General features: G+C 47.3%; 1 protein-coding gene across 1 annotated transcript in view; it reads left to right on the forward strand.

Annotated features, from left to right (window-relative positions):
• The window catches only part of ITGAV (integrin subunit alpha V), a 106,582-nt gene that overhangs the window by 42,793 nt on the left and 50,325 nt on the right, over nt 1-13,464 (forward strand). Inside the window, exons 5-8 of the mRNA XM_048485387.1 lie at nt 2,436-2,497; nt 5,657-5,702; nt 7,621-7,746; nt 8,904-8,948. Coding sequence (XP_048341344.1) covers nt 2,436-2,497; nt 5,657-5,702; nt 7,621-7,746; nt 8,904-8,948 — 279 coding nt within the window. The remainder of the gene's footprint in view (nt 1-2,435; nt 2,498-5,656; nt 5,703-7,620; nt 7,747-8,903; nt 8,949-13,464) is intronic.

Here is a 13,464-nt window from a genome sequence, read left to right on the forward strand (position 1 = left end):
TCCCCCACCCCCGGTTCCATTGCTTGGAAGAAAAATTAGTGGGTAGCTCTAGGAATTGCTGGAAATTCTGTGTTAAGAATCCTGGGTTTTATCATAGAGTTTCCAGTGATTCCTAGAGCTAGCCTTTGTCGTTTCTGGGTAATGGTAGGAATTGCCAGGAAATCAATAGTAAGGACTACATAACTAAATAGTGAACGGCTTCCCTCTTGCAGTTCTGATGGATGACCAAAACATTATGTGCTGAGGCGACAGTCATCACTAAGGTGCCCATGAGCTCTACAGATCATACTGATGTGTTTCCTAGAGCCCCCTTCTTCTTATTCTAAGTGTAGAACCAGTTATGGCTTTTTTCTACCACATGAGTATTTAACTCATTTATTACAAGGTCTGGGAAATAACTCCTTCTCAGAGTTGTTTTGGCATGAGGAAACAGTTGGCATAGCAGGAGCTCTTTTTTTCCCCACAGTAGCAGTCCAAGACCAAATAAGCTGTGCTTTATTTTTAATAGCCCCCCCCCCCCACACACACACATACTGTTGCTATGTGACTACAAGGGAATCCAAATTGTGTCTGGGCATTCCGGACAGATCTCTTTTTAAAAAGCATGTCTAGTCTGGCCCATAGTCCTTGCAAGAGAAGAGGACCCCCCCCCCCACCCCGGCACCTATTTAAATTAGGTTAAGTGAGAGGGGTGGTGGAAAATGCCTGAGATCACTGTTGGCTGGAGTGAGCAACGGATTTGGTGGCTGCGTTTCTTGACTCCTGTCTGACTCCAGATTGATATTAGTCTGGTCAGGTATTGAGAATTTTGAGGCTCTGGGGTTGAGTTGGCAACTCCTGCTTGAGACATACCTGGAGATTTCTGAGTGGAGCCTGTGGAAAGAAGGGTATGAGAAGAGGTGGGATCTCAGTAGAGCATAACACCATAGAGTTTGGGATCTCAGTGGAGCGTAACACCATAGAGTTTGGGATCTCAGTGGAGCGTAACACCATAGAGTTTGGGATCTCAGTGGAGCGTAACACCATAGAGTTTGGGATCTCAGTGGAGCGTAACACCATAGAGTTTGGGATCTCAGTGGAGCGTAACACCATAGAGTTTGGGATCTCAGTGGAGCGTAACACCATAGAGTTTGGGATCTCAGTGGAGCGTAACACCATAGAGTTCGGGATCTCAGTGGAGCGTAACACCATAGAGTTTGGGATCTCAGTGGAGCGTAACACCATAGAGTTTGGGATCTCAGTGGAGCGTAACACCATAGAGTTCGGGATCTCAGTGGAGCGTAACACCATAGAGTTCGGGATCTCAGTGGAGCGTAACACCATAGAGTTCGGGATCTCAGTGGAGCGTAACACCATAGAGTTTGGGATCTCAGTGGAGCGTAACACCATAGAGTTCGGGATCTCAGTGGAGCGTAACACCATAGAGTTCGGGATCTCAGTGGAGCGTAACACCATAGAGTTTGGGATCTCAGTGGAGCGTAACACCATAGAGTTCGGGATCTCAGTGGAGCGTAACACCATAGAGTTCGGGATCTCAGTAGAGCGTAACACCATAGTGTTCGGGATCTCAGTGGAGCGTAACACCATAGTGTTCGGGATCTCAGTGGAGCGTAACACCATAGAGTTCGGGATCTCAGTGGAGCGTAACACCATAGAGCTCGGGATCTCAGTGGAGCGTAACACCATAGAGCTCGGGATCTCAGTGGAGCGTAACACCATAGAGTTGGGGATCTCAGTGGAGCGTAACACCATAGAGTTCGGGATCTCAGTGGAGCGTAACACCATAGAGTTGGGGATCTCAGTGGAGCGTAACACCATAGAGTTCGGGATCTCAGTGGAGCGTAACACCATAGAGTTCGGGATCTCAGTGGAGCGTAACACCATAGTGTTCGGGATCTCAGTGGAGCGTAACACCATAGAGTTCGGGATCTCAGTGGAGCGTAACACCATAGAGTTCGGGATCTCAGTGGAGCGTAACACCATAGAGTTCGGGATCTCAGTGGAGCGTAACACCATAGAGTTCGGGATCTCAGTGGAGCGTAACACCATAGAGCTCGGGATCTCAGTGGAGCGTAACACCATAGAGTTCGGGATCTCAGTGGAGCGTAACACCATAGAGCTCGGGATCTCAGTGGAGCGTAACACCATAGAGTTCGGGATCTCAGTGGAGCGTAACACCATAGAGTTCGCCCTCCACAGCAGCCATTCCTCCAGGGGAACCAGTCACCCCCCGGCTTTTGGAAATCTTACTCTGGGTCATTGTTCCCAACTGCTAAATCGGCAACATGACCTAGGCTTCCATGATAACTTTTCTCAGGTTGGCCCCAGGGAACTGGGCACAACCAAGAAAAATCCTGAAGAGCAGACTGGAAACTGCAGTTGCTGGAGTGTATTTTATGCATCCTTACAGCCGATTATTTCCTCTTGTTCTGCAGCCAACATCGATGCCGAAGGACAGGGCTTCTGTCAAGGAGGATTCAGCATTGACTTCACCCAGGTACCGAAGCTTGTTAGCGTGTCTCTTTCTTCCATTCATGTTGCCTGGTGATGAAGGAGAGAGCTAGCAAAAAATGGATTCGATTGCCTGGCTGTTGTGGGTTTTCCAGGATGTACGGCCATGGTCTGGCAGTTTTTGCTCCTAACCTTTCGCCCGCATCTACAGCTGGCATCTTTAGAGGCATACTGAAAAATCTGAGGCCAGCCAAGCCTAACAAACAAGGAGTGTATGTATAGGGATACAAGGCAATGAGGTATAAGCAGTTAGTTTGAGTATAATTTCAATAGATACTTCATAAACCGTTCATAAAGATTATTCATAAAGATATATTGTGATTATTTAACTGGATATAAAGGTAATAAACAAACATATAATGAGAGCATGTCATAAACATTGTCCATGAGGCACGAAACCTGCAATAGTCATATTGCGTTCCAGTCAGTTGAAAGAGTCAGTATCACCAATATTCAAGGAATAAAAAATATTAAGACGAATTGTGGTAGTAGACAGCAGCAGCTCCAGCAAGTAATGAAGAAACTACGGCGACGGCAGCCACATTCACAGAACGCATTGCACGCTAGTCCACGTTTCAACAGAAATTTCTTCAGTGCGTTCAGGAAAATCTATTAGAAATAGAGATTGAATTCTCTTATTGTGTGTTTAGCTAAGTCAGGGGTAGGGAACCTGCGGCTCGAGAGCCGCATGCGGCTCTTCTGCCCTTGCACTGTGGCTCCACGAGCCGAGCCGCCGGCTTCATCCTTGCCTGCCCTGCAGGCAGCAGGGCGGGCACATCCATGCGCTTCTCAGAATGAGCGGAGTAAAAGGTTAAAAAAACCCCATATATATTTAGTGTTATCTTTATTTTAAATGTCAAAAATTATTTGCGGCTCCAAGTGTTTTCTTTTCCTGTGGAAAACGGGTCCAAATGGCTCTTTGAGTGTTAAAGGTTCCCTACCCCTGAGCTAAGTAAAGCAGCATACAGCTTCTACATTCAGTGAATCAGCTAGTTCAGGGGTAGGGAACCTACGGCTCTCCAGATGTTCAGGAATTACAATTCCCATCAGCCCCTATCAGCATGGCCAATTGGCCATGCTGACAGAGGCTGATGGGAATTGTAGTTCCTGAACATCTGGAGAGCCGCAGGTTCCCTACCCCTGAGCTAGTTACAAAGTCTTTAGAGGTATGCCATGGAGAGAAACACATCTTACCATGACATACCTCTGAAGGTGCCAGCCGTAGATGCAGGCGAAATGTTAGGAGCGAATACTACCAGACTGCGGCCACAGTGCCCAGAAAACCCACAACCACCAATTGATTCCTGGAGAGGCGGTATAGGAATTTTCAAAATAAATCAATAGTTACTCATTGAAGTACTATGTTTATTTATTTATATCCCACCCTTTCCCCATCATAGAACTCAAGGCAGTGCAGACAGAGTTACCAGGAGACCTTCTGTAACCAGCAAACTCTGACCTGCTTCTGCTGACCCCAGATATCACAACAGTGTGTTTATATAACCCTTTAGGTATCATAAAGAGCTGTTGTTCAGTAATCTTTCCACCAATTCTGCAAGGTATACTGTGCCTGTTGCAGACGTTACGGGGATGGGAACTGAGCTACCTACTCAGTTCACAGCAGCGGTTAAATGTAACTCGGAGATTTTTCTGGTTCACGGGTTCCTTCTCTTTATTCAACGCTACGCTGCTCATGCAAAAATTCTTTTTTTTTAAAGTCATGGTTTTCCGAATATAAGAAGCATAGTGGCTTCCGGGATCAAGTAATCCAAAAATGTAACAAAAAATATCTGGTGTATACAACCATAGGGAACAGGGAACAGGGAAAACCATAAAATTGGCTTACCTACCTCAGAAAATGTTCAACTTCTTTACACAGGAAAAATTCTTTGTAGGGAGAATTCTATAAAACTGCAGCAGTACCTGAGCAGGCACTAGGCCAGTGATGGCGAACCTTTTCGAGACCGAGTGCCCAAATTACAACCCAAAACCCACTTATTTATCGTAAAGTGCCCACACAGCAATTTAATCTCAATACTGAGGTTTCAGTTAAGAACAAATGGTTGACTCCAAGGTGTGCGTTACTCGGGAGTAAGCTTGGTGGTAGTCGGTGGCTTTGCTTTGAAGCAACTGTGCAACTCTTCCAACGGGTGAATCACGACTCTAGGAGGGGTTACTCAGAAGCAAGCCCCATTGCCAGCAACCGAGCTTACTCCCAGGTAAAGGATCGTGCTTTAGTTCTTCACATGAAAATCAGTGGGGTTTAACAGTGCTTAGCAGGGTTACCTACACTGCTTCCCCAAAACTAGGTCTTAGGTTTAATGCTAATGATCGAGCCCAGCGGCCCAGGCCAGCCTAGATGTATGTGTGGGGGAGGAGCGATTCCCACATGACGAATTCTATTTGCACGTGCCCACAGAGAGGGCTCTGAGTGCCACCTCTGGCACCCGTGCCATAGGTTCGCCACTACTGCACTAGGCCATGACAAAGATACTACGGTGAAAATGAGGAGGAAGATGAGTTCGGATTTATACCCCTTCTCTGTCTTCTGTAAGGAGACTCAAAGGGGTGTACACACTCCTTTCCCTTCCTCTCCCAATAACAGACACCTTGTGAAGTAGGTGGGGCTGAAAGAATTCTGAGAGGTTTGGGACTAGCCGAAGGTCACCCAGCTGGCTTCATGTAGAGGAAGAAGAGTTTGGATTTATACTCTGCTTTTCTGGACCTTTCAGAGGTCCCTTCCGCACACGCAAAATAATGCGTTTTCAAACCACTTTCACAACTGTTTGCAAGTGGATCTTGCTATTCCGCACAGCTTCAAAGAGCATTGAAAGCAGTTTGAAAGTGCGTTATTCTGCATTGCGGAATGAGCCAGAGTCTCAAAGCAGGTTACAAACTCCCTCCCTTCCTCTCCCCACAACAGGCACCTTGTGAGGTAGGTGGGACTGAGAAAGTTCTGAGAGAACGGTGACTAGTTCCAAGGCTTCATGTGGAAGAGTAGGGGAAAGAAATCCAGTTCCCCGGATGAGAGTCCACCCCTCGTGGAAGAGTGGGGGAATAAACCCAGTCCTCCAGTTTAGAGTCAACTGCTCTTAACCACTACACCATGCTGGCTTACCTAACTTAATTTTTCTTTCTGCATTAGGGAGACAGAGTGCTTCTTGGAGGACCTGGAAGCTTTTATTGGCAAGGTGAGACACTTTGCTGGCAAAGTGATGTTCTATTAAGCCACTGACGTGTACCTGGCCCTGATCTGAATGGCCCAGGATAGCCCAATCTCGTCAGATGGAAAAAGTGCAGAGAAGGGCAACGAGGATGATTGAGGGACTGGAGCACCTTCCCTATGAGGAGAGGCTGCAGCGTTTGGGACTCTTTAGTTTGGAGAGGAGACGTCTGAGGGGGGATATGATTGAAGTCTACAAAATTATGCATGGGGTAGAAAATGTTGACAGAGAAATTTCTCTCTCACACACAATACTAGAACCAGGGGGCGTTAATTGAAAATGCTGGGGGGAAGAATTAGGACTAATAAAAAGAAACACTTCTTCACGCAACATGTGATGTGGTGTTTGGAATATGCTGCCCCAGGAGGTGGTGATGGCCACGAACCTGGATAGCTTTAAAAGGGACTTGGACAGATTTATGGAGGAGAAGTCGATCTATGGCTACCAATCTTGATCCTCTTTGATCTGAGATTGCAAATGCCTTAGCAGACCAGGTGCTCAGGAGCAGCAGCAGCAGCAGAAGACCATTGCTTTCACCTCCTGCATGTGAGCTCCCAAAGGCACCTGGTGGGCCACTGCGAGTAGCAGAGTGCTGGACTAGATGGACTCTGGTCTGATCCAGCTGGCTTGTTCTTATGTTCTTATGAAGCTAAGCAGGGTCAGTACCGGTTAGTATTTGGATGGGAAACCACCAAGGGATACCAGGGGTGCTACGCAGAGACAGGCAGCGGCAAAAACCACCTCTGAATGCCTTAAAAACTCTACAGCACAGGTGTCAAACTCGTGGCCCTCCATGCTGGCAGGGGATGATGGGAACTGTAGTCCATAACATCTGGAGGGCCGCGAGTTTGACACCTGTGCTCTACAGGGTTGGCAGCGGCTAGACAGCACTTTCTACCACCATGTTTATGTGACAAGCAAATATGGGAAATCAGTCCCCAAGGGCTACTTTATCCTGGCAAAGCTGCTTTGGGAAGGGGCAATTTCCATGAAAGAGTTGGCAGTTGAAGCAGCTGCTTTCTTTCATATCTGTCCTGCAATCCTTCTGACTGTCCCTGTTATGTTTTCCTGCAAGACTCCCTGACCTTTGCAAATATTTAGAACTTTGCAAGGTGAAAAGGTAATCCTGCACAGCAGAGACATCTTTAGCATATTATAAAAAGATCTGTTTGGGCATTTTGTGTTCCCAAGCATGGGAGAACACGAGCATTGTCAGCCAAAACGGATCTCTTTTTCCCTGCCTGCTGCACAGAACTCTTGTCAGTTTCATAGCGGCGCTGACGATTCTGTGGGCTGCAGGAGATTTGCCGTGGAGGTTTTCTCATGCCCGTGGAAGTTTTCTCTGCTTGCAGTTCATCCGTTTGCTATTTCGCTATCAAAAGTAGATGAATACAGTGTATTGTCGAAGGCTTTCATGGCCGGATTCAACTGATTGTTGTGGGTTTTCCGGGCTGCGTGGCCGTAGTCTGGTAGATCTTGTTCCTAACTTTTCACCTGTATCTGTGGCTGGCATCTTCAGAGGTGAATCACAGAGAGAATCACCTCCTGCATGTGAGCTCCCAAAGGTACCTGGTGGGCCACTGCGAGTAGCAGAGTGCTGGACTAGATGAACTCTGGTCTGATCCAGCAGGCTAGTTCTTATGTTCTTATGTTCTTAGAAGTGTGTTATACACTTTGTCCAGTTTTTACAGTTTTAATAAATATAATATTTTTGGATACTTATGTAATTGTTCTTATTCTGAGATTTGTATTGAAATTGATTGTTAGCCATCCAGAGCTCGGCGTTGTGCTGGGATAGCATGGGGTATAAAATCAAATAAATAAATAAATCTACACACACACACACCACCCATTTTTATAATTCCTTTCTCTCCTCTTTCTCCAGGCCAACTCATATCTGATCAAGTGGCTGATATTGTGTCAAAATACAAAGCCAACGTCTACACCACCAAGTATGACAACCAATTAGCAACCCGGGCAGCAAGCGCGACTTTCGACGACAGCTATTTGGGTGGGTTACTTGGAAATAAAGTAATAGCAGTTTGTGTGGAAGATGGGACCATATTTGGGGCTTTTCCTCCAGTTTCCAATGAGATTGATGAAAGTGTTTCCCAATAATTTTTCACTCATGTACCCCTTGGCAACCCATTGCCCTAAAATTGTACCCCCATATTAAAAAAACCCATTGCATAATTTATCCCACCTATCTCCAAATGCTCTGGTGCATACCCCATTGGCTATGCATACCCCGGTTTGCCAGCCACCTTTCCTTGCTTTTCTACCCAAAATGCATTAGGAAAACCCACGCTAGTAACTATGTGCCCCAGTTTCTTTCCCAGTTTCTTTCCCACTCTTATGCCAATTGGCCATGCTGGCAGGGACTGATGGGAATTGTAGTTCATGAACATCTGGAGAGCCGCAGGTTGCAGACCCCTGCCCTGGTGGATGGGAACAGACGGTACCAGCCTCACCTTCTTTCCCTCAGTAGCTGAGAAAATAAGTTAGGCCCCTTCCGCACACGCAAAATAATGCGTTTTCAAACCACTTTCACAACTGTTTGCAAGTGGATTTTGCCATTCCGCACAGCTTCAAAGAGCACTGAAAGCAGTTTGAAAGTGCATTATTCTGCATGTGCGGAATGAGCCCCTGTTAGAGCCCTTGAGCCAGATAGCCCAGGATAGCCTGATCTCATCAGATCTCAGAAGTTAATCAGGGTCCACCCTGGCAAGTATTTGGATCAGAGATCTCCAAGGAATACCATGGAGGCAAGAGGCAGACAGTAGCAAACTATCTCTGGGTGTCTCTGGCCTTGAAAACCCTAAGACCCAGGTGTCAAACTCGTGGCCCTCCAGATGTTATGGATTACAGTTCCCATCACCCCCTGCCATCATGATGATGGCAGGGGATGATGGGAACTGTAGTCCATAACATCTGGAGGGCCGTGAGTTTGACACCTATGCCCTAAGAGGTTGCTGTAAATCAGCTGTGACTTGAGGGCAAAAAAATAATAAAATAAAAGTTAATTCGAATGGCCTAAATAGCCACAACCAGAACAAACCCAAACATGTCGAAATATTCAAACAGATACAGTTTATATTAGTTGTCATGCAGTGTAGAGAAGAAGAAATGCCTTCTAATCACAATTTCCCCCCCATGTTTGACTGACAGGTTATTCAGTGGCTGTGGGAGATTTCAACGGTGATGGCACAGAAGGTATGGCTCATTAATATTTGTGTGGAATGTGCAGAAACTGCAAATTCTTGTTCACAGGGAGTAGATTGAAAGGCCTGCATAATCAACAGTGCAGATGGTGGAATCCAGTGCGCAGTGTGATGTTTGCTTGTTCTCTCTGGTTTCAGTGGAGCTGAGCATTTCAAGCAAGTGGAGGATTGTAGCCTTAATGGGGACTCATACAATGTACCTCGTCAGTCAATCCGTCAATCTTTATTACGGTCCTGGACCAGGATATGATAAATGAGATACTTACCATTTAAAGGGATAACTACATCACAACTGTCAATATATATCTAAAAGAATCTAACAGAAGAAAGTTGGGAGCACGAAAAAGTATGGGAACGTGAGGGGTTGGGATGAGAGTGTAAATATTAAAAGGAAACAAGGCACCAGGGAATAATAAAATTGGCAGATAAAATCAGATCCTCTGAAGATGCCAGCCACAGATGCAGGCGAAATGTCAGAATGCTGCTAGAACACGGCCATACAGCTCGGAAACCACACAGCACCCCAAAAGACTATAACTATTAGGTCACAATACAGTCTAGTGAAGAAGGAGCCGCATGGCGTAGTGGTTAAGTGCTTGCCCTGCCACTCACACAGTCAGGAGTTTGAGCCCCCTGTGGGTCAGATATCCTGGCAGCTGGCTCATGGTCAACTCAGCCATCCATCCATTTCTTGGTCGGTAAATGAGTACCTAGCTCATACCTAGCTCATAGCTAGGGGGTAAAGAATAGCTGGGGAAAGCAATGGCAAACTACCCCACAAAAACGGCTTGCCTATAAAATCACTGCTCGCAGTGGTACCCCAAAGTCGAACATGACTGAAGGGGAAACTTTACCTCTTTTACACTCTAGTAAGACAAACTTAGTATTCATTATGCCTGTTTTATAACAGAGGCTGCCTTGCGATGTTTGTCGAGTCCTGCTGCACAAAACCTGGCAACACTGTGCGTTGTATCAGAATTATCGTCTTTAAACAGCAGGGAAATATAAAATTGACCTGTGTGGCCTAGAAATCTATGCCAGAGTGGCAAAATAACACTAGTGCATCTTTTTTTTAATGGTATTGACATTGGATAATTTTATTTATTTATTTATTTATTTATTTATTTATTTATTTATTTATTTATTTATTTATATGTTCAATTTCTATACTGCCCGATCCCCAAAGGGATCCGGGCGGTGAACAACACAATTCAAAACATCAAGCAGGAGCAGATCATACACAGAATACAAATATGTAGCTCCATCCCATAATCATCAATAAAACAACCTAAAAACTCATATAAAACAGCGGATAACAGTTAATAAATAAATAAACAAGCAAGAGGCGTCCAGAAAACCCCCAATTAAAACCTACCCCAAGAAGGGGGGACGGCGGGCCCCTCAATATGAGGGGACCCTGATGTAACAGCGCCAAGGCAAAGAGCAGTGAGGGGGCACCATATCAGCGGCTGGACACTCCGAAGGCCCGGTGGAACAACACAGTCTTACAGGCCCTGCGGAATTCACCGAGGTCCCGCAGGGCCCGGACAGTTGGAGGGAGGGTGTTCCACCAAGCCGGGGCCAGTGCTGTAAAAGTCCTGGCCCGTGTGGAGACCAGCCGCATCATTGAGGGGCCGGGGACCACCAGCAGATTGGCCTCTGCTGAATAGAACATATTCTATTGTTTCTGTGTGGATTTGTATTTGGTTGACTGACCAAACCCAAAGGGTCCTCACCAATGGCTCATCTTCACCCTGAAGAGATGCGACTAGTGGGGTGCTGCAGGATTCTGGGCCCAGTCCTATTCAGTATTTTTATCTATGAGTTGTCCGATGGAACAGAGGGCATGCTAATCAAATTTGCAGATGACGCCCGATTAGGAGGAGTAGGTAATGCCCCAGAGGATAGGGCAGAGGTGGGATGCAGCCGGTTCTCACCGGTTCGCGAGGGGGGGTTACTAAAAAATTTTGTGTGCCGAGAGGGGGTTACTAATCGGGTCCGCAAAATGCCGAGAGCCGGTTCTCACCGGCTTCCGAGGAGGGGTTACTAATCAGGTCCACAAAATGCGGAGAGGGGGTTACTAATCAGGTCTGCTCCGCAAAAAGAGACTTGCAGGCGCTGGTAAGCTTCCCCATCCACGCTTACGGCGCGGCTACCAGCTTCCGTCAAAACTCCAGGAGGCGGAGGCGGAGCCATCCAGAGCACTCTGCTGAGGTGTGTGCTTTTGCCTGCTACCAACCACCCGCTTGGCCGCTTCTCGCCGAAACTCCAGGAGGCGGAGCCATGATCCAAGCGCTCAGCACTGCAGTCACGCGGTGCTTTTGCCTGCCGCCACCCACTTCCATTCCCGCCGAAACTGCGCCACGCTGCACGCACTCCAGGGCTTGCTGCAAGCGGCAGAGGAGCCGGGCAACCGCAGCGCATAAAAAAAAAAGCTCGCGAGGCGGCGAGTGGGGAGTAGCTGAAGGAGAGGGGAGGAATTCCGGTGGACACTGGGCTCCGAGGCGCTCACCCGAGAAGCGACCCCTGCAAAGCCCTCTCTGCAAAGAGCTTAGGCCCGGAGATCCCTCACCCATCCTGGCAAGGACGGCTGGGGACTAGAGGCCAAACGCTTTATGCGCCAAGGTGGTTTTTGTTACTTCTATTCTGAAGCTGCACCAGGAGCTTAGACTGGAGCAACTCTGTTCTGGATTGCACTGTTGGTGTGGTAATCTTCTGTAGGGTTCAGAGGAATTCTGTGTGATCTGTGGACCTCAGTGGAGTTCACCAGTTCTGAAATAAGGATGTCTGTTACGGTCTTGCATTTGACAAAGGCTGCACTAGGGTATGGAAATGTTCATACTTCCAAGTTCCAAGGGAATTCAGTGCCCAAAAAGTTGTTTCGTCTGTGATTCAACAGGGAACTTCATTCCAAGACTGCTGAACCATTTTTTACTGTAGTGAAATACAATTTTGATGTACAATTACAAGCATTAAAAATTTCTGAATATGTAAAATTCATATCAGGAGATTTTGATATCAGTGTGGATCTCTACAACTTGTGCCAGTGATTCTTCTCTAATGTGAGCTCTTCCTCAGAAATTATTAGGAAGAGTCAAAGCTAAAGCATTTGGATGTGGCTGTTCTGCAGCCATGAATTCTATCATCAGGACGATGAGGTGTAGCACACAAGTGTTCTTTTTTTTGTTTATTCTGCATATTCCTGAGAGCTCAGCTTCCCATATGTTTCAGAAGCATGAGTGTGAAAAGTTCTGGTGAACTTTATATACAGTGGTTTAATGCTTTTAAGTATATATGACCCTTTCCCCACTTTCCTTAAGCCCCGCGCTACTCTCCTCAAGTAGTGCGGGGTCCAGCTGCCTTCCCCACTTCAGGGGCGGTGAGAATGCAGCCGCCCGACGCTGCCTCTCTCCCGCCCCCTCGACGCGCGGAATTCCTGGCGCCTTTTGAAACGGCGCCTTTTGACGACCCCGCGCAGAGCGTGGGTTCGTGGGGAAGCCAGGGCGCGCGCCAGGAATTGTGTGCACCGGGAATTGCCCGGGAATTGCCCGCAGCAACCCTCGGGCAAAGGTGAGTGGGGAAAGGGCCACAGAGTGTGTGTACTCAGAGGAATTCTGTGTGATCTGTGGACTTCAGTGGAGTTCACCAGTTCTGAAATAAGGATGTCTGTTATGGTCTTGCATTTGACAAAGGCTTCACTAGATGGCTAAGAGCAGGTGCACGCTGATCTGGAGGAACCGGGTTTCCCAGCTCTGCCGCTTGAGTTGTGGAGGCTTATCTAGGGAATTCAGATTAGCCTGCGCACTCCCACACATGCCAGCTGGGTGACCTTGGGCTAGTCACAGCTTCTCGGAGCTCTCTCAGCCCCACCCACCTCACAGGGTGTTTGTTGTGAGGGGGGAAGGGAAAAGAGATTGTCAGCCCCTTTGAGTCTCCTACAGGAGAGAAAGGGGGGATATAAATCCAAACTCTTCTTCTTCATACTTCCAAGGGGAATTTAGTGCCCAGGAATACCCCGCCCCCTGAATGCCTGGCCACACCCCCGCCATGCCCCGCCCAGCCCCATTGGCGCTACGCCACTGTTTGAATCCCACCACCATGGGAACCTGTTACTAAAATTTTTGGATCCCACCACTGGGATAGGGTCCGATTTCAAAATGACCTGGACAAATTGGAGAACTGGGCCAAAACGAACAAAATGAATTTCAACGAAGATAAATGTAAGATTGAAAATGCTGGGGGGGTGGGGGGGGGAGAATTAGGACTAATAAAAGGAAACACTTCTTCGCGCAACGTGTGATTGGTGTTTGGAATATGCTGCCACAGGAGGTGGTGATGGCCATTAACCTGGATAGCTTTAAAAGGGGCTTGGACAGATTTATGGAGGAGAAGTCGATTTATGGCTACCAATCTTGATCCTCTTTGATCTGAGATTGCAAATGCCTTAACAGTCCAGGTGCTCGGGAGCAACAGCCGCAGAAGGCCATTGCTTTCACCTCCTGCATGTG

The sequence above is a fragment of the Sphaerodactylus townsendi genome, linkage group LG02 (genome assembly GCF_021028975.2).
Source record: "Sphaerodactylus townsendi isolate TG3544 linkage group LG02, MPM_Stown_v2.3, whole genome shotgun sequence".
NCBI classification, from domain to species: domain Eukaryota; kingdom Metazoa; phylum Chordata; class Lepidosauria; order Squamata; family Sphaerodactylidae; genus Sphaerodactylus; species Sphaerodactylus townsendi.